This window comes from Oncorhynchus masou, chromosome 31 (assembly GCF_036934945.1).
Source record: "Oncorhynchus masou masou isolate Uvic2021 chromosome 31, UVic_Omas_1.1, whole genome shotgun sequence".
NCBI lineage: Eukaryota > Metazoa > Chordata > Actinopteri > Salmoniformes > Salmonidae > Oncorhynchus > Oncorhynchus masou.
The window spans coordinates 39,410,869-39,436,077 of record NC_088242.1 but is presented as its reverse complement, the minus strand read 5'-3'; the positions used below and the strand labels follow the sequence as shown (position 1 = coordinate 39,436,077).

Sequence of the window (25,209 nt, the reverse complement as noted above, 5' to 3'; positions counted from 1 at the left end):
CAGCAAAAACATAGCAAACGATTATGTTAGGTCGCCACCAAGCCACAGAAAAACACTGCCATTTTTCCAGCCAAAGAGAGGAGTCACAAAAAGCAGAAATAGAGATAAAATCAATCACTAACCTTTGATGATCTTCATCAGATGACACTCAAAGGACTTCATGTTACACAATACATGTATGTTTTGTTTGATAAAGTTCATATTTATATAACAAAATCTCAGTTTACATTGGTGTGTTACGTTCAGTAGTTCTAAAACATGCGGTGATTGTGCAGAGAGCCACATCAATTTACAGAAATACTCATAATAAACATTGATAAAGATACGACTATTATACATGAAAATTTAGATAAATTTCTCCTTAATGCAACCGCTGTGTCAGATTTTTTAAAAACTTTACGGAGAAAGCAAACCATGCAATAATCTGAGTACAGCCTTTAGACAGCAAAGCAGCCAAAAAGATACCCGCCATATTTGGTAGTCAACATTACTCAGAAATAACATTTTAAATATTCACTAACCTTTGATGATCTTCATCAGAATGCACTCCCAGGAATCCCAGTTCCACCATAAATGTTTGATTTGTTCGATAATGTCCATCAGTTATGTCCAAATATCTTCTTTTGTTAGGGTGTTTGGTAAACAAATCCATAAGCGTGTTCAGGTCGCGACGAACGTCAGATGAAAAGTTTTTAAAAAGTTCCGTTACAGCCCGTAGAAACATGTTAAACTAAGTATGGAATCAATCTTTAGGATGTTTTTAACATAACACTTCATTAATGTTCCAACCGGACATTTCCTTTGGCTGTGCAAATGAAGTGGAACGTAGCTACCTTTCACGTGAGCGCGCCAGACCGAGGCTGTGGCACTCTGCCAGACCACTCACTCAAAGAGCCCTTATGAGCCCCTTCTTTAGAATATAATCATCAAAACAGGTTCTAAATACTGTTGACATCTAGTGGAAGCATTGGGAAGTGAAACATAACTAATATCACCCTGTATCTTCAATGGGGGCTGAGTTGAGAAACTACAAACCTCAGATTTCCCACTTCCTGGTTGGATTGTTTTCTCAGGTTTTTATCTGCCATATGAGTTCTGTTATACTCACAGACATCATTCAAACAATTTTAGAAACTTCAGAGTGTTTTCTATCCAATACTAATAATAATTTGCATATATTAGCATCTGGGACATAGTAGGAGGCAGTTCACTCTGGGCATGCTATTCATCCAAAAGTGAAAATGCTAGCCCCTATCCCAAAAAGGATAACATCATAGTTGGGTTGGCTGCTTTATTGGTTAATGATTCATATGAAAGAGGATAGATGTTGGGGTAATTGTACTCTAAACATTTTGAAGGCATTGATGTGAAAGCATATACAGTGCTGGGTTACCTCAAGAGGATGCAACGTTGATTAGGGATACACACTTGCATATCAGGTGATGTCCCTATCAGGTGAAATGGAGGAGATGACATGACTTGGGAACAACTCTCGGAACCTGGGGCCGAAAGGGGAAGACTGGGCGAAAGCATGCGGAGGCTTTCCAGCAAAAAAGTATCCTGGAAGCATATAGTCAGGTGAAGAGAGGTTGGGAATTTTCATGGTCTCAGACTTTGGTTTTCATGCATTTCTACTTATGCATAACTTATCACATTGCTAATACTGTTATGTTTTGTGTTTTTCGTTGCTTTCCAAGTCTTATGCTATCACTCTCTTAGGAACCAGAAGGAGAAAGTGGAGAAACTAAAAGAAGCTCAGCTGAAGTGAAGGAAGTCACCAGCTTCAGCTGGAATGTCATTCTGTTACAGTGCCTTGCGAAAGTATTCGGCCCCCTTGAACTTTGCGACCTTTTGCCACATTTCAGGCTTCAAACATAAAGATATAAAACTGTATTTTTTTGTGAAGAATCAACAACAAGTGGGACACAATCATGAAGTGGAACGACATTTATTGGATATTTCAAACTTTTTTAACAAATCAAAAACTGAAAAATTGGGCATGCAAAATTATTCAGCCCCCTTAAGTTAATACTTTGTAGCGCCACCTTTTGCTGCGATTACAGCTGTAAGTCGCTTGGGGTATGTCTCTATCAGTTTTGCACATCGAAAGACTGAAATTTTTTCCCATTCCTCCTTGCAAAACAGCTCGTGCTCAGTGAGGTTGGATGGAGAGCATTTGTGAACAGCAGTTTTCAGTTCTTTCCACGGATTCTCAATTAGATTCAGGTCTGGACTTTGACTTCACCATTCTAACACCTGGATATGTTTATTTTTGAACCATTCCATTGTAGATTTTGATTTATGTTTTGGATCATTGTCTTGTTGGAAGACAAATCTCCGTCCCAGTCTCAGGTCTTTTGCAGACTCCATCAGTTTTTCTTCCAGAATGGTCCTGTATTTGGTTCCATCCATCTTCCCATCAATTTTAACCATCTTCCCTGTCCCTGCTGAAGAAAAGCAGGCCCAAACCATGATGCTGCCACCACCATGTTTGACAGTGGGGATGGTGTGGTCAGGGTGATGCGCTGTGTTGCTTTTACGCCAAACATAACGTTTTGCATTGTTGCCAAAAAGTTCAATTTTGGTTTCATCTGACCAGTGCACCTTCTTCCACATGTTTGGTGTGTCTCCCAGGTGGCTTGTGGCAAACTTTAAATGACACTTTTTATGGATATCTTTAAGAAATGGCTTTCTTATTCCACTCTTCCATAAAGGCCAGATTTGTGCAATAAACGACTGATTGCTGTCCTATGGACAGAGTCTCCCACCTCAGCTGTAAATCTCTGCAGTTCATCCAGAGTGATCATGGGCCTCTTGGCTGCATCTCTGATCAGTCTTCTCCTTGTATGAGCTGAAAGTTTAGAGGGACGGCCAGGTCTTGGTAGATTTGCAGTGGTCTGATACTCCTTCCATTTCAATATTATCGCTTGCACAGTGCTCCTTGGGATGTTTAAAGCTTGGGAAATCTTTTTGTATCCAAATCCGGCTTTAAACTTCTTCACAACAGTATCTCGGACCTGCCTGGTGTGTTCCTTGTTCTTCATAATGCTCTCTGCGCTTTTAACGGACCTCTGAGACTTTCACAGTGCAGGTGCATTTATACGGAGACTTGATTACACACAGGTGGATTGTATTTATCATCATTAGTCATTTAGGTCAACATTGGATCATTCAGAGATCCTCACTGAACTTCTGGAGAGAGTTTGCTGCACTGAAAGTAAAGGGGCTGAATAATTTTGCACGCCTAATTTTTCAGTTTTTGATTTGTTAAAAAAGTTTGAAATATCCAATAAATGTCATTCAACTTCATGATTGTGTCCCACTTGGTGTTGATTCGTCACAAAAAAATACAGTTTTATATCTTTATGTTTGAAGCCTGAAATGTGGCAAAAGGTCGCAAAGTTCAAGGGGGCCGAATACTTTCACAAGGCACTGTATGTGATGAGAGATGGAAATAAGATTGTATATGGTGTGATCATCGAACAGAGGCCATAAGTCTCTGAGTTTGAAAGCCTCACAGAAAGAAGGCAAAAACCTGAACCAGGACCAGAGGTTCCAGGCCCGGTGATCCCAGGGGACCAGGTCTACATCCGTGTGTTCCGGAGGAAGTGGAACAAGCCAAGGTGAGAGGGTCCCTACAAGGTGGTCCTAGGGAATGGATGGAGAGGATGCTGATACTCCAGGCAGGAGGCCGCGGGGAATGAATGGAGAGGATGCTGATACTCCAGGCAGGAGTCCGGTGGGAATGGAAGGAGAGGATGCTGATACACCAGGTAGGAGCCCGGAGGGAATGGAAGGAGAGGATGCTGCTACCCCAGGCAGGAGCCCGGAGGGAACGGAAGGAGAGGATGCTGATACGCCAGACAGGAGTCCAGAGGGAACGGAAGGAAAGGTTGCTGATACACCAGGCAGGAGCCTGGAGGAACGGAGGAGAGTATGTTGATACTCCAGGCAGGAGTCCGGAGGAAACCAAAGAAGAGAAGATCCATGGGGTGAATGGTATGAATGGGCTCAATATACAGCGTGTAACGGCTGTTGGAAGGAGGTGAGGACCAAGGTGCAGCGTCGTACTTGTGTTCATACTTTATTAATGGAACTGGACACTGAATAGCAAAACAACAACGAGAACAATCAAAACAGTTCTGTCTGGTGCAGACACAAAAACAGAAAGCAACTACCCACAAAAACCCAGTGGGAAAAAGCTACCTAAGTATGGTTTTCAATCAGAGACAACGAAGACAGCTGCTTCTGATTGAGAACCACACCCGGCCAAACAACAAAGAAATACAAACCATTGAAATTGAACATAGAATGCCCACCCTAGTCACACCCTGGCCTAACCAAAATAGAGAATAAAAGCCTTTCTATGGCCAGGGCATGACAGTACCCCCCCCCCCTCCCAAAGGTGAGGACTCCGGCCGCAAAACCTGACTCTAAAGGGGAGGGTCCGGGTGGGCCTTTTGTTACACCTGTTACACCTTGGCCCACTTAGGTTGTGCCTCTGGAGCGGGGACCCTCGCCGCCGACCCTGGACTGAGGACCCTCACATCAGGCCCCGGACAGACGGGAGACTTTGGCGGCGCCGGACAGACGGGAGACTCTGGCGGCTCCGGACAGGCGGGAGACTCTGGCGGCGCCGGACAGGCGACAGGCACAGGACTCACCATATAAATATTGAATAGATTATGAACAACCATATGAATGTTTTAACAGCACAAAAGGACAGCATGAGATGGGGAAGTTTAGAGGCACATGTGAGACCACATGGCACTTAACTAATAACACCAATTGGAATGCAGACACACCAAAAAGGGCTGTGTATCAAGCAGCTGGGAGTTGGGTGGGAACAGTAATTACTCCTGATAGTTCAATCAAACTCTAGCACTCCCATTAATTGAACCATATGAAGAACAGACAGTGGTAGTGGCAGATTTATTCTGGATAAGGGCGACATTACCAAAAGGATGGACAGGCCTTTGTGCAAGGGTTAGGTTGATTCAACAGATAACTATCATTAAATGGAATCCCAGTAATGCTAAGCCACAAAGTACAAACCATTGAGAAAGGAGAGAATATAAGTCTGACCCCAAGGTCTATTTAGATGCCCCCAGGGAGGGTTAGGTTGATTCAACAGATAACTATCATTAGTTATTGAGAAAGGAGAGAATATAAGTCTGACCCCAAGGTCTATTTAGATGCCCCCAGGGAATATAAAGCAAGAGATGAGTTAAGTCAGGATTTGAATCAATATTTCTTTGGATAACACCAAACAAAAACCTAGAATGGATAAATGACATTTACTATAACCAACAATGATTAATTAACTATACAGACTATTTGGGAGAACAAGCACAGGCCACTAGCAAAATGACATGACCGAACAGACAAGCTTTAAATTGGCTCTTGGCAGAGAAAGGTGGGGTTTGTGTTATGTTTGGAGATGAATGCTGAACCTTCATCCCCAATAACACTGCACCAGATGGTTAATTTACTAAAGCAATGACCAAGCTGAAAGGACTACGACAGGAAGTAAAGGACAATGCTGGACATGACTCCCATGCCTAGGACTGGTTGGACTCAATCCTGGGAAAATGGGGTGCAATATTTACAAAAATGGTAATCATGATAGGCATAGCACTAGTGGTGATGGGTGTTGTATTCTGTTATGTTTTACCTTTACTGAAATCTCTCCTCATCCAAACCACAGTAAAACAGATGTCTGTACAAACTGTTATTACAAACCCATTTGTGGAGGTGTACCCTGTTTTTGGAGCTCCTGGACAATACACTGACTAAAGTGGAAAACCATGCAATACTAAAAAGGTGGACCGTTGGACTATCCATTTGGAAATCCTGAATGCCTATGGGGTGTAGCTCCAGGGGGAGGATGGGGTTGTTGTACCTATCAAGAACGACATCAATTGTTATAGAATGTAATAGATGTTGAACTTCCTGACATATATCCAGTTCTGTCGAGGATAATGAGGATCCTGATTCTGATCACAGGTGTTAACCAATGTAAGTGGTGCTCAAAAGACTGAACAGAAGGGGATGGACATTATCATCACATTGAACCTTTGTGCATTGTATCAAAGGGGTGATTGCCCATTGTGTTGTGATAAAAAGTATGTTTAGTAAATAAAGTTAGTAAATTAAGTTAGACCTTCTGTTAATATGTTCTCCTAGACATGTGACAGGGGTTTCCGGGTTACAAGAGTCCATGGATCATACCCTTATTCCTTTTAACAGGTATTTTCATTACAGACCCGAATAGTTGTTAGAGAGCTGTCTGTGTGGGAGGGCCATATGTTTAGGTCATATAAAGAACAACATTATAAGGGTTGACGAGGTTTGGTTTAGTATTTTTTATTATTATTATTATTATTTATTGTTTTTATTTTATTTTACAGAACTAAAACTCTCGGGCAAGGCTGAGAAATGCATGCATTTGCTTTTACACTGTATGTTAAACGATAATTGGCTTGAGGAGGGATATTATACTTCTTTCTAGCTATGGGAGGAGGTTTGTTTGGTCCTACCTCCTCTTGTACGAATGAGAAAGGGGGGGGGGGGCTGAGGTGCTTCCTTTCTCACTTGTCCTGGGGTAAATTATAAGGTATGGGGCTTTTTAGCCCGAGAGGAGGGATAAATTGAGAATTGTCCAGACCATGTGTGTTAATTGTTAAATGTAGAAGAGCTAGTAAGATGGGTGCGCTCTATATGTGCTCGGTCATTAGAAACCATTAGACATGCACATGTCTGGGGTGTGGACATGACTGGTTATTCCTGTAACTGTGTTATGGCCTACTATGTACTGTTGCTATGGTTACACCTCTTGGTTTTTTGTCAGAACATGGGTGTTTCTTTCAGAGGAGTTAGCAGGATGACATGTCTGGTTATTTATGTAAAGTACCTAAGAGTGTTGCTTGGGTCCTATATTTATGCACCTGTCTTAGTAGAAAACATGTCTGTCTATTTGAACAGTCTCTGTGGCTCTACGGGTTCCATGCCCTAATATGAAACCAAACTAAAATTAGTGTGAGGCAATAAGACAATGGTGGCTAAATGCCAGAGGGGATGAGTCATTAAGAGGAGTTACTATGGGTATGACGTAAGGAGGAAAAATGTATAAGAAGTCTGTGCCATGATTGGAAAGGGAGTTGCTTCATGAATCAGCTTGGCTTTTGTTATATTGTAATAAAAGTCTACTTGAACGCACATGCTCCGCTATTTGAGAATTATTATTGACTGAATATTTCCACGACACCAGCAGCAGACTATGATCGATAATGTCAAAAGCTACACTTAAGTCTAACAATCTTTTTTCCCCACAATCTTTTTATCATCAATTTCTCTCAGCCAATCATCAGTCATTTGTGTAAGTGCTGTGCTTGTTGAATGTCCTACTCTATAAGAACGCTGAACGTTTGTTGTCAATTTGTTTACTGTGAAATAGCATTGTATCTGGTCAAACACAATTTTTTCCAGAAGTTTACTAAGGGTTGGTAACAGGCTGATTGGTCAGCCATTTGAGCCGGTAAAGGGGGCTTAACTATTCTTAGGTAGCGGAATGACTTTTTGCTTCCTTCCAGGCCTGAGGGTACACACATTCTAGTAGGCTTAAATGAAAGATATGGCAAATAGGAGTGGCAATATCTTCCGCTATTATCCTCAGTAATATTCCATCTAAGTTGTCAGACCCCGGTGGCTTGTCATTGTTGATAGACAAAAATAATTTGTTCACCTCTTTCCCACTAACTTTAGGAATTTAAAATTACAATGCTTGTCTTTCATAATTTGGTCCGATATACTTGGATGTGGTGTCAGCATTTGTTGCTGGCATGTCATTTCTAAAGTTTGCTAATCTTGCCAATGAAAAAATCATTAAAGTAGTTGAAAAAATCAGTTGGTTTTGTGATGAATGAGCAATCTGATTCAATGAATGATGGAGCTGAGTTTGCCTTTTTTCCCAGAACTTAATTTAAGGTGCCACATAGCTTTTACATGCATTCTTTATTTAACTTATCTTTGTTTCATAGTCTAGCTTCTTATTATTTTTATTCAGCTTAGTCAGATGATTTCTCAATTTGCAATACGTTTGCCAATCGGTTGAGCAGTCAGACTTATTTGCCATTCATTTTGCCTCATCCCTCTCAACCATACAATTTTTCAATTCCAGTTTTTACAGTCAATTTATTAATGGGTGCATGCTTATTAGCAACTGGAATAAGCAATTTCATAAATGTGTCAAGTCCAGTGTCTGTTTGCTCCTCACTACACACCACAAACCAACAGATATTGTTACATAGTGTTTACATCAGTACTAGTCTGAGATTGTTAGAGATATGACTGTGTTTCATCAATGATTGAATCCAGGACTTCTTTATTATCTTTGCAAGTAGCAATGTTAATATCTTATAGTCATTACTAAGAAGACAAATTGGACGGCAGTTATCAATGAGAGGCATTTATTTTTTAGGCTTAGGGATCAGTGTTATTAATCCCTGATTCATTGTAGACGGGAGAACAATGTTTTTAATTCTCTCTAAAAATACCACAAGTAGGAAGGGAGCAACTTGTTCAGGAAATGACTTGCAAAATTCTGACATAATTCCATCAATACCTGGGTATTTATTGTTCTTTAGATGTTTGATACTCAATAATCACTGCAGCGATGATGGGTTCATCACACGTGTAGGTATTTGCTCTTTATTAAAAAAACAGGACCGACAGACTTTCTTATGTTTCTCCATTCACCCACCGGGTGACACTGGGCACCACCCGCACCAGGAATTATCTTCAGTTATTCAACCTGAACACATGTCTTCAACCCTGAGATGACTCCTTTGACATGTGCAGTTGTGGAAAAAAAGTACCCAATTGTCAAACTTGAGGAAATGTAAAGATAACGTAATAGAAAATGACTCAAGTAAAAGTTAGTCACCCACTAAATTAAAAGTCAAAATGTAATTGGTTTTGAAAATACTTAAGTATCAAAAGTACAAATAATTTCAAATTCTTTGTATTAAAGCAAACCAGATAACATACATCTATTTTATTTAAAAAAAAACATTTACAAATATCCAGGGGGCACACTCCAACACCCAGACTTAATTTACAAACAAAGCATTTGTGTTTAGTTAGTCTGCCAGATCAGCTACAGTAGGGATGACCAGGGATTTTGTGTAAATACATGAATTCCTGTCCTGCTAAGCATTCAAAATGTAACTAGTACTTTTGGGTGCCAGGGAAAATGTATGGAGTAGAAAGTACATCATTTTCTTACGGAATGTAGTAGAGTAAAAGTTGTCAAAAATATAAATAGTAAAGTAAAATACAGATGCACCAAAAAACTACGTAGTACTTTTAAGTATTTTTACACCACAGGACGGGTACTGTCTTCCGAAGTTCAAAGCACAACTTCTGTTGTCCGGATTATTTTGCCCAATGCCATCTTCCTCTGTTCTTCATGAATACAGTTCATCAAAATAAGACAACTCCTGGTCACTCTGATAGACTCCACTTTTCCAAGCGCATACTTCACCATTTGACACCTCAAACGGGTTTCCCACATATGCATCCTTACTCAACGAACGCATCGCAACAAGAAGCGATTCATTATCATTTATACACGTATCCTCCAATCCAATCTTAGACCATGTCCTTTTAGTTACAGTTTTAGATACTTCTGTAGTCAACATTCGTCTTCACCAAATTCACTCGACGCGCTGCTTAATTCGAACTCAGCATCCACTTCCGCCATCTTCCCGTTCACACCAATCTAGCAAGGATCTTTCCTGCAGTGGCCATGTTTGTTGATGTGTCACCAAAGATGGTGGATTAATGAAGATAGGACCTTCACGTGGTCAATAGCTCCCTCAGGACTTTTACGATTGTCAGTTCCGGGTTGGTCTACTTAGTTAATTGACTTTCATTCAACCAGAAAAAAAACTGGGAAAAAAAGTGAGAGGGGTGTCTCGTTTTCTTTTCTGTCTCTGGTGTTACTGTCACCTCAGCGACTTGTTGGGGGTAACCAGCTGAGCTGGATCAGCTGTCAAGGAAAGTGTCGATTTTTTTTAAACATCGGAACCTTACAAAATGGATATGTCATATAAGGTGGGTATTTGGAATGCAAACTATCAATTTATCGTATTTTCTGTCTAGTTAACAGAAGACATTTTAGTGGTAGCTAACGCGTTGGTTAGCTAGCTATCGTTAGCTAGCTAGCTAACTTGCTAGATGTGTTTATCTAGCTATTTCTATTGGTCGTTGTATTATTACTAGATAGAAAATGACTTCAACATCAATATATATTGCATTCAATATGACTTGCGCTAGCCAGAATACCAGCTATGCATCATATTGCCACAAACAACTGGGAACTCGGAAAAAAAATAGCCGACTAGGAAAAATGTTTTGAACGTTAACCCAACTCGGGCCAGTTTTTAGAGCTCCGACGCCATGACTTCGTATGTTCCGAGTTCCCAGGTGGTCTAAACGCGGCATATGAGCTAGCTGGCGAAAGCTGTCTAGCCACCTGCTTGAATACAAACTTAGGTGGTACTTGTTACATAGGGTATGTAGCTAAGTTAGGTTATTGACTTTTGACACAGGCAGAGTCATTACCAGAATCCTAGTTATATGGCACTCGTGCCATCTTAAATTACCACTGCCCACATCCTTTTCTAAAGGACCTCCAGTCGTGGGGTATTCTAACAAAATACTTTAGTTGTGTTTGAATACTCACACTACCATACTATTTGTGACGTAAATTGAGTATATAATATGCTTATTGGTCATAGTATAGGTAGTATACCAAAAGTTCCCGGATGTCGTACTAAATTCGCCAAAATACGAAGTATATCAGCAGTGGACACTTTCCGTGCTTTTAGGGCCCATAATGCAGTTCTTCAGGAAATGGGTGGGGCTTCACAACGTTTTCAGATTTCAAGGAAACGAAGGACAATATGCAGCGGAAGTACAACAAGAAGGATACAAATTCATTGCTTTAACCTATTATACGAAATGTTAAGAAAATATTGAGCAATGTAATAAATGAATGAATGACTTTAACAATAAGTTACCTTATATTATATTGGCTGACAATTTGTTAGCTACGCTGTCCTTACGAACAACATAGCGTATCATTTCAGCAGTATGTACCGGTATGTTGTTAGCTAAAGTTAGTTGGCTACTTATACATCAAACTTGCCAGTATATTAACAATAGGATAACTAACTACCCAACGTTTATTGACTTAATTATTCCTGTCATTCTTAGCTGGACATTCGGGGGCTTTTGTAAATTCGCTCTGGCTATCTACTCCGATTTCAGCTCACTCTCGTCTGAGTGTACCAGAGCGCAGACTAATGAATTTACGAGTGCTCAACACCCTTTGAATGTGACCGGTGTCAGTAAAATGGTCAGAGTGAGGTGTTCTCTCATTTGTCTGGAAATAGCAAGCAAGTTAGCCAGTTAGCTTTGGTGCGTTACTGCAGATCAACCCTACTCTTCGGCCAGAGCATCCAGTGAATAGCTCCGAGAGTGAAACGCTCTGAAATTACAATCTGACAACGCTCTGAATTTACGAGCGTAGTTTGGCACTCCCAATTTAATTTAAGAACACACCCGAAGTCGTACAATTTCTAACTAGTAATTTGTTAAACTAGCAAAGAGGTTCCATAGCAACAGAATCATCTTCCGATAAACAGGCGAAGAGAGAGTGCGCTCAACTGAAAGCATACTGTTCGTTTAGAGTATACTAAAATGAACTAATAGTATGTAGTATATACTCATTAAGTATGCAGTATACAGTATGTTAGTATGGGCATTCGAACACAGCTACAAATTCATTGCTTTAACTAATTATGACAAATGTTAAGAAAATGTTGAGCAATGTAATAAAGTAACAACTTTTCAAATAAGTTACCTTATACGTTATGTTGGCTGACAATTTGATACCTATGCTATCCTTACGAACCACATAGCATCACAGCAGCATGTAAGTAAGCCAATTACCTAACGTTAGTTGGCTTCTAATACATCTAACTTGCCAGGCAGTATATTAACTATAATCTAACTAACTATTCAATGTTTCTTGTTTTTATTACTCACGTCATTCTTAGCTAAGTGGTATAGTCATTGTGCGTTCTCACTGGACATTGTTAATTCTGGTTATCTTCTCCGATTTCAGTGCACGTTTGTCTGAGTATGCCAGACCGCAGAATAACTGATGAATTTACGAACGTTCAACACCCATTGAATGTGACCGGTGTCAGTAAACATTGTCAATAAAGCGTAATTAAATTGTTCCCAGCAGCACAGTTAAAGTCAACAACGCTCTGGATAACATGACAACCTAACCAGCTCTACTAGGGTGAGTAAAATGGTCAGAGTGAGGTGTTGTCTCATTTTTGTCTGGAAATAGCAAGCAAGCTAACCAACATTAGCCAGTTTAGCTTAGGTGCTTGACTGCCGTTGTGAGGTCAGAACACTCAGATCAATCATGCTTGAGGTTGCATAGCAACATCATCAACTTCTGGTAGACAGGTGAAGTGTTAGTACATGCAACTGAAAGGATACCATTTGTTTACAGTATACTACAAGGAACTAATAGTATATCATATGTAGTACATACTCATTAAGTATGTAGTATACAGTATGGGTATTCGAACACAGCTTTTGTCTTGGGGAAACAGGTAGCCTAGCTTTGTGACATAACATCTGGAGTCAGTGGGGCGTTCGATTGGATCACATATGACAAAGTGGATGACCAGCCTTTCAAAGTGTTGCATTATGGGTAAAAACAATTCCGACATGTCGACTGCATGTGTGATTCTCATGAAACCAGTTTTAACTATGGCAGTACCAAATTGAGTAAGAAAACCATGATGCATCTGCAGCAATCAACTATCATTCTGAAGACAAGATGGCTAGTTTATGCCATAGTGTGTCATTTTAAATACATTTGACATTTTCACCTGAATTTTGTATATTTTCACCCTTCTCTTTACTGAAATGCTTCTGGGTTAAATTCTTACTTGAGAAAAACCTAACTCTATGTTGCTGTAGTTTGTCCATAAATAACATAAATTATATACTAGTTGAAGTTTAGGTGGAACTATAATATTTATTATGTAAAAACGGTGTCTGTGGATATGTTTTTCATTACCATAACACTTTCAAGTTCCTGTAGAAACTCCAATCATTTTGAAAATAGATTTATTCACCCATGATATATCATCTAGAGGAGAAGTTCTTAGATGAGCACAAGTTCATTTAATTTCTTCACTTATATTTCTTCAGAATGAGAACCTTATTATCAAACACCCCCTTTAAAACACTTAACCTTCCCTTTCCAAAAAAACTAAAATTGGGAAAAACCTTGATAACAATTACTTCACCAACATGGAGGAATGAATGGGCTTTAGTCATGTGGTCAATTGTTTGCTGGTTCATAATGGCAGTCTCCTATTACTTGCAGATTGAGCTAAGGGCCTCTCATTACTGAAAAACACATTTCTAATTTCCACATCATTTTTAGGTCAGCTTCGGTAATTATAATAAGCTAAATCTAATGTATAGTTGCTGGTAACTTTAATTATTTACTAGGACCAATGCTTACAACTATTGTATCGATTTATTATTATAATATATTTTTTGAAAACAATTGGATTGATTAAGTTAGGGTTTAATGAAATATGAGTTTATAAACCCTGTTTAATTTTCTTAAAGAATCAATCTGGAGTTTTTTCAGTAAAGAGCATCCTCCACTTAAAGGAGTATTTTCCACATTTTGACATGTGTACCTGTTTTAGCCCTTACCTATACTGTTGTTTGATATCCCAAGAAAGTTTTCGGTCAATATCCCACATATTTAGATACTTTATAGGCATATCATGTTACGCCATTTGCCCATGGGATCCCATTAAATGTAGAAATACATCTAAAATACCTTCGAACCACACATCTCTCTCTCTCTCTCTATGTATGTATGTATGTATGTGTGTGTGTGTGTGTGTGTGTGTGTGTGTGTGTATATGTGTGTGTAACAACCTGTAAAGACCTTGGAGAAATTACTTAAGCATAAAGTATTTATTTTGTACTTTTTAAGACTACTTTTTTGACTTTTGAAAATACATGCATGCAATTACAGTCAGGGGCATGACCCCACCACATTCTACAATTTGTGTGTCCCCCAGTTTTATCATTGGAGTATGCTACAAAACAGTGCAACAGTGTGCTTTAGGACCACACGGACACCACTGAGTGGGCTGACAGGCTGTGTGAAGGCAAAGCTTTTGGAAGGCTGGCTGGACCAGCACAGGAGAGTTAAGCATATTTCAGTGTACACGTTGCACTCTTTCACCAAGTTGTTTAAAAATAACATTAATTTTCTACTCTTTAGTTGACTGATACAGCTGGCAAGGTAACTGCTGTTTAACTTAACATACATTTTTTTATAACGAGGGGTTATTCGCAGTGCTGAGCTAGGATATTAACTGACATGTAATGTTAGCTATTGTTTCATTCCCTCTCTTGAGGTGAATGATTACGTTAAGCTAGTGAGTAGCTACTAACGTAAACTCACTCACTTTTGTACATCGCCTTGGTCCGTACAATTGACCTTATTTTAGCGCCCCAAAAACGTAATACTTTCAGATCAACTGTAATGTCAATACCATTGTAAAGCACATTTTCTCCCCTTTCCAACAAAATTAATGAGACGACCTCCACGCTGCCCGTTTCTGCATAATTCAAGAAGGCAATGTGCTTGAATCGGGTTTTTAGGGCGGTGCTAAAGTGATCTTAGAAGTAAACAACGGCTTTGAGAATGATTATCGCATGCAATGATGACGCAAAAAAGGACTAGGTATCCCCCTTACCCCCGTCACTGTACATTTCTTGTTTTTAAAGGATGTTAGAAGTGCTACACCTGGTGGAGAGAGATTTGTAAGACAGAAATAGTTGCTTTATGCGTGCTGTACGTTACGGCATGACACATCACGGTGTAACAGAGGGGCCGTTTTTTTCTACTTTTCTCCAATACTATAGAGCCATTACCATGTCAATCAACGCTTGAATAGAAACTTAGTTCACACCCCAGATTTTGAAGTCAACACAGTCGCTACAGTCCCATTCGTTTTCTTTGTAGCCTCTTTTGAAAGTCGAGGTTGCGCACATTTGTACGAAATGGGGTGAGTTTACGTTACAGCAAGGTCAGCTCTAGCCTCAAGTTATCTTGTCAAATAGCGATATGAGGTGGCTGTTATGAGGTGGCTATTATTACTATCTAATAGCAGTAGAGCAATAGAGGCAGCAAGAATGATGACAGTGACACTTGCTATGTTTGCATAGGACATAGCCTATCTTTTTAGGGGGACTATTTGCTGGCAGAGACAAATAAATGGGTAATCCATACTTATTGAAAACTGAAAAGGCGCAACTCTCGCCCACCATAGTAGCTTAACCTATGTGCGTGTTGTGCCTTTTTCCTTTTCAATTATGATGAAACTTTTTGATTGCACTTTGACTCATGTTTGTTGGGCGCCCTCCTTCTTTTCATCTGGATTGTCCAGTGTTTGCTGAACGGAGAGAATAAAATGTTGTACCTGCAAAAATTCACCTCACCTCTGTCACATACTGGTCTTTCCTGGCTGCCTGACCCTGAGACCCCTGTCACTACGTAACAGGTTGACCAATACAAGGCTTGACAAATTGGTGGCCATCCAGGCAAATTTGAGGCTTTTTGGGCCTGACAACGAGTCATCCTCAACAAGGTTGGAAAGTGATGATATATGGAGTTTACATCCTTATTAATCATCAGCTGTAATAGAGAAATGAGGGGTGCCATAGCCGAGGGGCTACACCAGAGGTTAATGGTTATCTGTAGGAGGAAAGTATATGGTTAATTAAGCTTGGCAGGCGTTGATTAGAGGAGAGAGCCCTGGATTAGTGATGGGGGGCAGAGGGGGGGGGGGGTCGAGATCAGGTCAGGTCACGTTAAGGGTGAAATAAAAGTTTATGGCCCGTATCACTTAGTGTCCTGCCTAGCAATAAAGATACTGATATTGTACAGTGTTTGTACAGATGTGTAGGAGGAGACAGCCAAGGAGAAAGGGTTAAATATCAGTGCTTGTGTGAAAAGATATCTGTTTAATGCAGCTGTATTGTATTCCACATAAGGCATCCAGACCTTGTAAAGGTTGCACAGTGTAACTTTAATCTTAAAACAAATCTAGTGATACTGTACATAACTTGACATTTCTTCCATACATTGTGGGAGGATAACAAAACTTCCAATTAAATGGCAAAACAAAACATCAATATTTTGGTCCATGGCCAGGGAACTCCCCAGACCTTAATCCCATTGAGAACTTGTGGTCAATCCTCAAGAGGCGGGTGGACAAACAACAACCCACAAATTCTACCAAGCATTGATTATGCAAGAATGGGCTGCCATCAGTTAGGATGTGGCCCAGAAGTTAATTGACGGCATGCCAGGGTGGATTGCAGATGTCTTTAAAAAAGAAGGGTCAACACTGCAAATATTGACTCTTTGCATCAACTTCATGTAATTGTCAATAAAAGCCTTTGACACTTGAAATGCTTGTAATTGTACTTCAGTATTCCATAGTAACATCTGACAAAAATATCTAAAGACACTGAAGCAGCAAACTTTGTGGTAATTAATATTTGTGTCATTCTCCAAACTTTTGGCCGTGACTGTAATAGTGTGGGCTCAATAGCATCTCATTAGTGTGTGATATTGAGAATCAGCTGCACATGTGATGGAAGAGTGCACTGCACATGTGATGGAAGAATGCACTGTGCATGCAGAGGGTTGCAATTCCATTGATTTGGGGATAGTTTAACCAAAATATGCCACAAGACCTAGATTTGCCTTGTGTCCACAAAAAAAGTTAAATGTTGTAAGCTAACTTTTTTTGCTGAATTTAAGTAAAATTCCCGGCTTAACTAGAATAGTATAGAATAATAGAACTATTCAGAAAATTTACCGGAAAGTTTCTGACCCTTTGCAACCCAACTTGCCATACTCCTGCTTTCCTGCTTTTGTCACATGGGATGGCAGCAGCTTTCCACCCAAGTGTCCTGAGTGGCATCCTGGTAACATTATTGCATTATCTTCCATATAAACTCAGCAAAACAAGAATCCTCCTCTTACTGTCAACTGCATTTACTGTCAGCAAACTTAACATGTAAATATTTGTATGAACATAACAAGATTCAACAACTGAGACAAAAAGTGAACAATTTCCCCAGACATGTGACTAACAGAAATTTGAATAATGTGTCACTGAACAAAAAAGGGGGGGGGGGGGTCAAAATCAAAAGAAAGTCAGTATCTAGTGTGGCCACCAGCTGCATCAAGAACTGCCGTGCATGTCCTCCTCATGGACTGCACCAGATTTGCCAGTTTTTGCCACCTCATGGACTGCACCAGATTTGCCAGTTATCCCACTCTTCCACCAAGGCACCTGCAAGCTCCCAGACATTTCTGGGGGGGGAGTGGCCCTAGCCTCCCCCCGATCCAACAGGTCCCAGATGTGGGATCTGGCCTCTTCGCTGGCCATGGCTGAACACTGATATTCCTGTCTTGCAGGAAATCACGCACAGAACGAGTAGTATGGCTGGTGGCATTGTCATGCTGGAGGGTCATGTCAGGATGAGCCTGCAGGAAGGGTACCACATGAGGGAGGAGGATGTCTTCCCTGTAATGCACAGCATTGAGATTGCCTGCAAAGACAAGCTCAGTCCGATGATGCTGTGACACACCGCCCCAGACCATAACGGACCCTCCACCTCCAAGTCGATCCCGCTCCAGAGTGCAGGCCTCGGTGTAACGCTCATTCCTTCGACGATAAACGCGAATCCGACCATTCCTGGTGTAACTCGGGCAGTTGTTGCCATCCTGTTCCTCTCCCGCAGGTGTGAATTTTGGATGTACCGATCCTGTGCAGGTGTTTGTTCCAGTAGGTCTGCCACTGCGAGGACGATCAGCTGTCTGTCCTAACTTCCTGTAGCGCTGTCTTAGGCGTCTCACAGTACAGACATCGCAATTTATTGCCCTGCCCACATCTACAGCATTCATGCCTCCTTGCAACCTGCCTAAGGCAAATTCATGCAGATGAGCAGGGACCCTGGGCATATTTATTTTGGTGTTTTTCAGGGTCAGTAGAAAGGCCTCTCCTACCGTCTGTAAGCTGTTAGTGTCTTAATGACCGTTCCACAGGAGCATGTTCATTAATTGTTTATGGTTCATTGAACAAGCATGGGAAACAGTGTTTAAACCCTTTACAATGATCTGTGAAGTTATTTTGACTTTTACAAATAATTTTTGAAAGACCGGGGCCTAAAAAAGGTACATTTTATTTTTATGCTGAGTTTAGTTGTTTGATGGGAGGCATTAGAACATTCTCCTTGTTTGACTGGTGAAGGAGAGTCAGGTGTGTTCTACAGGTCTTTCAGATGGGAGGCATTAGAACATTCAGGTGTGTTCTATGGATGCTGAAAGACATTCCAGATAGCTGTAATCACCGTCAGACACACCTGGCTAACTTGATGGGTCATTGTAATCATCTGGTGAAGTGGAGTCTTGTTTAGACATGCTATCTGAACAATGAACCATAATCCTAATCCATAGAGTACTAGCAATACAAACCGATTGTCATAGCTAGCTAAAGTTAACCAAATAGGTTCAATGTTAGCTAGCTAACATTCCTGGCAACAATTTAAGTATGCTTTTTTGCCGACGTTTACTTACACAGACAATATTCAACTGGTGTTGAGTTTTCCTAAATTCATCAGTTATTCTGTACGCTGGTATACTCAGACGAGAGTGCTCTGAAACAGTTTTTGCAGTGACATTCTATTGAAATGGATACTTGTATAGTGGAGTCTTTTTGTTATTTTTTTTACTACGCAATACATTTTATTTTATTTTTAAAAAGCAGTGTTAAATCGGATTAATTATACTGAACAGCTCAAATAGACAGAAGCGTGCTAAATGGCAGACCAATCCAAACTCATCCCTCGGCATGTCAGCCCACTCATTATCTGAGCCAATCATGGCTAGCGGGAAGATTGCTGTCTTTTTCTGTGGCTTAACCAACTAGGCTCGTAATTTAACAATTGTAATTCTATTTTCAGATTGCATACAAGTTTGTTATTAAGACATGAAAGTTCACATGTTCGAGAAGGTATTTCTGACAAAGTAAACATTTTGTTAAAAATGTAATTTAGGTTCAAACGGCTGTCCTGTGAAGTAGTGACCCGCAACATAAGCCTAGTTTCCTGAATCCTGAAGTTTCCTGAATCGGGTCACGTGTTATTTCATAGTGATCAAGGCCACTTAGCGCTTATAATGATGTTTAAGCTGCTGATGTTTTCATCAGTTGACTGCCTGGATTTTGACTGTGGTTGGGGTATTTTTATTTTATTTTGTCATTATTAAAAATAAGTTGTTACCATCTTCCAACACATGCTTTCTGTTTCATAGTTGTAACAAAGGCACTCCATGAATAATAACATTGATTAAACACTTAATTTTTTTTCTTCTTATAAAGCCTACTGTAACAAACTAATAAATGCTGGTGTGGTATTGGAAATAACATACAAATCTTATACTGTTACTCAAGGCCTTCATAAACGCAACCAAATTATTGTTTTTGCTGTAGCATATTTGAAATATATTAATTACACTGTTTATAATGTTGCAGACAGAATGAATGGTCATTAGTTTGACACCCAGCGGTTGTAGGGTCAAGTGCTTTAAAAAATATATTATAAGTGTGTTAATTTGACTTGCAAATGTCTATATGAACCCTGTATAGGCTACTTTCTCAGCCCTCAAATGAAAGTCAAAATCACCTGCTGTTGAAATGATGAATGCATTATTGGCTTTCCTGTCAGATCTTGACCTGTGTCAGTATTTTTTTCTGTCATTTGTTACAGTAGCTTTCTGTTGGCACTGGCCCGGTGTGCCACTGGCAAATTTACTCGAATGTCAATCCCTGCTGTGTGCGGTGCGTGTAGGGCCTATATGTGACCCGATTCAGGAAACTAGGCATATGTCGCAAGTCTCGTCTTCCATGCAGAGCCGTTTGAATGTAAAACATATATATTTTTTAATCAAAATGCAGTTTTTTGCAGAAATCCTTCTGGAACATGAGGAGTTCGTATTGGTCTGCCGTAGATGGCTTCTGACTATTTGAGCTCGTCAGTCTGTGTCGGTAATCCTGTCGAACGCGGCTTTAAAAAAATGTATTGTGTAGTGGAGCTGCATAAGTGTTGCTTTCCACTTTCTGGAGAATCAAGTTTTGAAATCAGGGGTATGATGGCAAAAGAGATGGAGAAAACACCTGTCTCCGGGTTACATATTCAAACTAAGGGCGACCGTAACATGGCATCCGTGATAGGGAGACGCGTCCATCATGCATGATTAAGATGTCTAATTTTTTTTAAAGATGTCTAATTTTGACAAAGTGGTTTCATAAAGTGTACTGTTAGCTAGCTAGCTGATAGCTGTTATTATTTGTTTCCCAGAGCCGTTTGCTGTTCTAGTTAGAGCCTAATGTTAGCTTGCTAACATTGAACATGATTGGTTAGCTCCCAGCACTGTGGCAAAATTATATTCGCAATGTCAATAAGCAAAAAACAAACAACCAAAACAGCGATAGCCACTATAATGTCAAATCAGATTTTTTTGTCATGAGTAGAGTACCATTCGATTGATTTTTGTGGATCCATGACCATGGTGTGTTGACATTAACCTGTTGACGTTAGCTAGCTAGCTAGCTATGTATGGAATGCAGGCACATTATGGGACACAGGCTAGGTCATTATCAATTATATTTGTATTTATTTTTTAAATGGTGTGACCAAATTATATGCGGTGGGAAAAGTTAGTATAGAACCCCTGATTTGCCCCGCTGGGTTAATGCTAAGAAGGAAAAGGAAATTAGTGCCATCATCGCTGTCTGTTACTGCAAAAGGAAGTGGTGTTAGTCCCATTTAAAGCAAAAGTCCCATTAAAACTCCTGTCCTGTCAAATTCCAAAGGGTATCCTCTAGGCCTAGGCTATATGTGCAATTTATGCTCAAAGTTTTTCATATTACTCAATCCCATTCATCTCTCTCTACCCCCACATCCCTATCTGTCTCTGTGTGTCAGGTGTGAAGCTGAGGAAAACCATGGAGCAGTCTGACCCAGCCTCTGCCTCAGACCTGGCCCAGGAATCAGAGGTCAACTCCCTGCCAAAGGTGTCATCAGTGGTCAACAAGAGCAACAGGAGTGACACAACGATGGAGGAAAATGAGGTCTGTGCAGAAAGGGATAATGACATCAAACAGGAGAGTCTGGAGGGAGATGGAATACAACACGAGAAGAAGAAAACGTGCCAGCAAGAGGGTGGAGAGGAGTCTGTCAATGTGGACATTAGCTGTGATATTGGGACAGCCTCAATCGAAGACGCAAGAACTCTTGTAGATGAGAACACTGAACGTCCTCTCTCGGTCTTGGATGAGGTAATGGAAAGCACCAACTCGGTTTTGGAGGTGACGATAGAAAGCTTGTCGTTGCTTCTGGACAAGGCAGTGGAATCTCCACCCGCTATTCTAGTTGGAGTGGGTGACGGCTCAACCTCTATTCCGAACAGATATGCAGAATCTCAACCAGCTGGTGTCGATGGCCCCTTCAAATGCTCAGTGGAACCCTCCCCCACAAAGGAAAACGTCACCAATAGCCTAGCCACACCCTCCACACCCAGCTCTGCCTTTGCTGACCCTGGAATTTCCAGTCCACGAACGATGGCCCCCACGAACACCAACTCTTTGCCCAGCCCCTACGACACGGACTGCAGCCGTAAGCTCATGACTCAGATCCAGCGGTCGGTCTCCCAGGAGTCCCTATTGGATGAGCTGGAGCAGGAGCTGTTCTCCTGCCAGCTGCCTGAGAGAGGGGGAGGGGGGCGCAAGGGTGGACCCCATGTAAATGGCCTGCAGGCTGACCAGGACGGCTCCCCAATGGTTTTCGAGAAGTGCATCCAGTATAAGTATGTGCAGCAGGAAAAGGCAATTAAAAGGTAATCCATTCCATGGTGATGTGTAACAAAGTGACGTTTGTTAGCAGTTGATGTTACTCTTCAATAACCCCAAAGCTAATCGGGGACGAAATGTGGTTTATTCAAAGGGGACAAATCATAAATGTTATGCTGAGAGTTAGATGTTCATTCTCCCCTGTCCTCAGTGATTCTCTCTACAGAACAAAGGGACAGGATGTAGTTTTATAACTCAACCCTAGCCTGTGGTTGACCAATTAGAATTCCTTGCAATAAAATTTGACCAATGGCCAGATAACAAGTATCTTGTTTCAGGCTCAATGCCTAGACAAATCCCTCCCATGTCTCTGACCCATAGATAATTAATTCCCCTTTACAGAAAAAAACACTTTCCATTGATCGTTAATTCCCTCTTGACCTTTAGTACGCGTGGTGTATTTATCTTCAAAATATTCTTACAAGTTGTATGTCGCAAAAATTTGGTATATTGTGTGCCAAGTAAACATTCACACTGTATATCCCTGCCTTTTTTGTGGATAGATGACAAGCTGTAATATCCCAAACTTGTTCTGTAGAAAATGACCTCTTGTCTATTTGAAAAGTTTTGCTAAGCTCTGCTTTTTAATAGAGATATTGTACTTTTGAAGGACAAAAACCTACTTCATATACAATTTCCATCCCTGTTCATGCGTCTGTGTGGCTGTACCCTTACGCTTGGATTGTTGACCTTTTATAGGCTACTGGATGAAAACAACAAGCATCAGGAGCTGGTCCTGGGTATCTGCTCAGAGAAGGACACCATGAGGGAAGAACTGAAGAGGAGGCTGGAGACTGAGAAAAAGCACATGGGCACCGTGAAGAAGGTAAGCACTCCAACTCCAGACTGGTGTCACGTCCATTAAGCTGCCTCATGGCTGGCTCGGACAAGGCTGGCTTACTTCTTACTTCAACGGTTTCCATTTAGACATCTTCTCACCTGAGTTTCCCTTTTGAATGATCTAATATCGGTAGTTTACGGAGATGCTACAAATTCACTCAGTTGTGAATGATACTGATGCCGCAATAATACTGTCCCCCCCCCACAAATGCATCTCAACCTACAGTACTAATGAAAACCCAGGTTGAACCTTCAAAAGATCAAGCCATGATGGCAAGAGAAAACTGACTGTTGAGAAATCTTACTCTTGAGGTGGAGCCCATCCTCTTTGTCTGGCTAGGGCTGTGTCGGTAATGCAAATAACTGCCGATCTGATGGTAATCAACTGTTGATAAACACTTTTAGCATCTCCGGGCTTCCATGCACAGCCTAAAAGCCACTGATGCAGACCTTTTGGAACATCTACATTTTAAAATGTCTAATAAATCTATTTAATATAGCCTACACCATCACAGTAAATCTATTTATTTTAGGTAGGTCTAAAGAAACATGATATGAGGGAAATGTAGCCTATTTCAGATGAACAGAATAGCATATTCTGAGTTGTCCTTATGTTTGGCCTTGACCTGGCAATGTGGGCTACACTTGTTCATTTAGCAGAAATATTTTTTTGAATATCTTGCCATAAATGTTCCAGTAGAGTTAACTGTAACTCGGCCACTCGGGAACAATCACTGTTTTCTTGGTAAGCATCTCCAATGACAATTTGGCCTTTGGAAAAACTACACAGTCCTTAATGATTACAAGCGTACCCATAACATGATCCACTATGCTTGTAAATATGGAGAGTGGTACTCTGTAATGTGTTGTAATGGATTAGCCCCAGACATAAGTTTAAAAGAAAAATTTAAATTTTTACCCCTTTTTCTCCCCAATCTCGTGGTATCCAATTGTTTTGTCTCATCGCTACAACTCCCGTACGGGCTCGGGAGAGACGAAGGTTGAAAGTCATGCGTCTTCCGATACACAACCCAACCAAGCCGCACTGCTTCTTAACACAGCAATTATCCAACCCGGAAGCCAGCCGCACCAATGTGTCGGAGGAAACACCGTGCACCTGGCAACCTTGGTTAGCGTGCATTGCACCCGGCCCGACCACAGGAGTGTGCGATGAGTCACGGATATCCCTACCGGCAAAGCCCTCCCTAACCCAGACAACGCTGGGCCAATTGTGCGTCACCCCACGGATCTCCCGGTTGCGACAGAGTCTGGGCGCGAACCCAGAGTCTCTGGTGGCACAGCTGGCGCTGCAGTACAGCGCCCTTTAACCACTGCGCCATCCGGGAGGCCCTCAAACAAGTTTTTGTCCGGAATACAAAGTGTTAATTGCTTTGCCACATTTTTTGCAGTATTACTTTAGTGCCTTGTTACAAACCGGATGCATGTTTTGGAATATTTTTATTCTACACAGGCTTCTTAATTTTCACTCTTTCACTCTCAATTAAGTTAGTATTGTGGAGTAACTACAATGTTGTTGATCCATCCTCAGTTTTCTCCTATCAAAGCCATTAAACTCTGTAACTGTTTTAAAGTCGCCGTTGGCCGCTGGGTGAATTTCCTGAGCAGTTTCCTTCCTCTTTGGCAACGCCTGTATCTTTGTAGTGCTTGGTTGTATTAATATACCATCCAAAGTGTAATTTATAACTTCACCATGCTCAAAGGGATATTCAATGTCTGCTTTTTTCTTCTCCCATCTACTAATATGTGCCCTTCTTGGAGAGGCATTGGAAAACCTCCCTGGTCTTTGTGGTTGAATCTGTGTTAGAAATTCACTGCTCGACTGAGGGACCTTACAGACAAATGTATGTGTGGGGTACAGAGATGAGGTCGTCACAGAGTGATTTCTGCTCCAGAATTTATTATTGCAAGCGTAAATAAGGAGATTGAATACTCATTGACTACAAATATTTCAGTTTTTAATTTTAAAATAATTTGTTTACATTTTGAAAAAATGTGATTACACTTTGACATTATGGGGTATTGTGTGTAGGCCAGTGACAAAAAAAATCTACATTTAATACATTTTTTCAGGCTATAATACAGAAAAATGTGGATACAGTGAAGGGTTTTGAATAGTTTCTGAAGCACTGTTATGTATGTTGGCATGCTTGTCAGTCAGGCAGGTTAAGCCAAGTCTGTCCCTGTCTAACATGACGGACCTGTCCTCTACTCTTTGTTGCTCCTGGGTGATGTT

At 40.8% G+C, this 25,209-nt stretch overlaps 1 protein-coding gene across 2 annotated transcripts in view; it reads left to right on the top strand.

The window, feature by feature from the left end:
• Nucleotides 1–9,782: 9,782 nt before the first annotated feature.
• ccdc186 (coiled-coil domain-containing protein 186) overlaps nt 9,783–25,209 on the top strand; it is a 105,240-nt gene continuing 89,813 nt past the window's right edge. Inside the window, exons 1-3 of one of the 2 annotated variants that reach the window (XM_064950950.1) lie at nt 9,783–10,116; nt 21,193–22,102; nt 22,815–22,941. In XM_064950950.1, coding sequence (XP_064807022.1) covers nt 21,213–22,102; nt 22,815–22,941 — 1,017 coding nt within the window. In that variant the 5' untranslated portion in view covers nt 9,783–10,116; nt 21,193–21,212. The remainder of the gene's footprint in view (nt 10,117–21,192; nt 22,103–22,814; nt 22,942–25,209) is intronic. The other variant, XM_064950949.1, reaches the window with a different exon arrangement.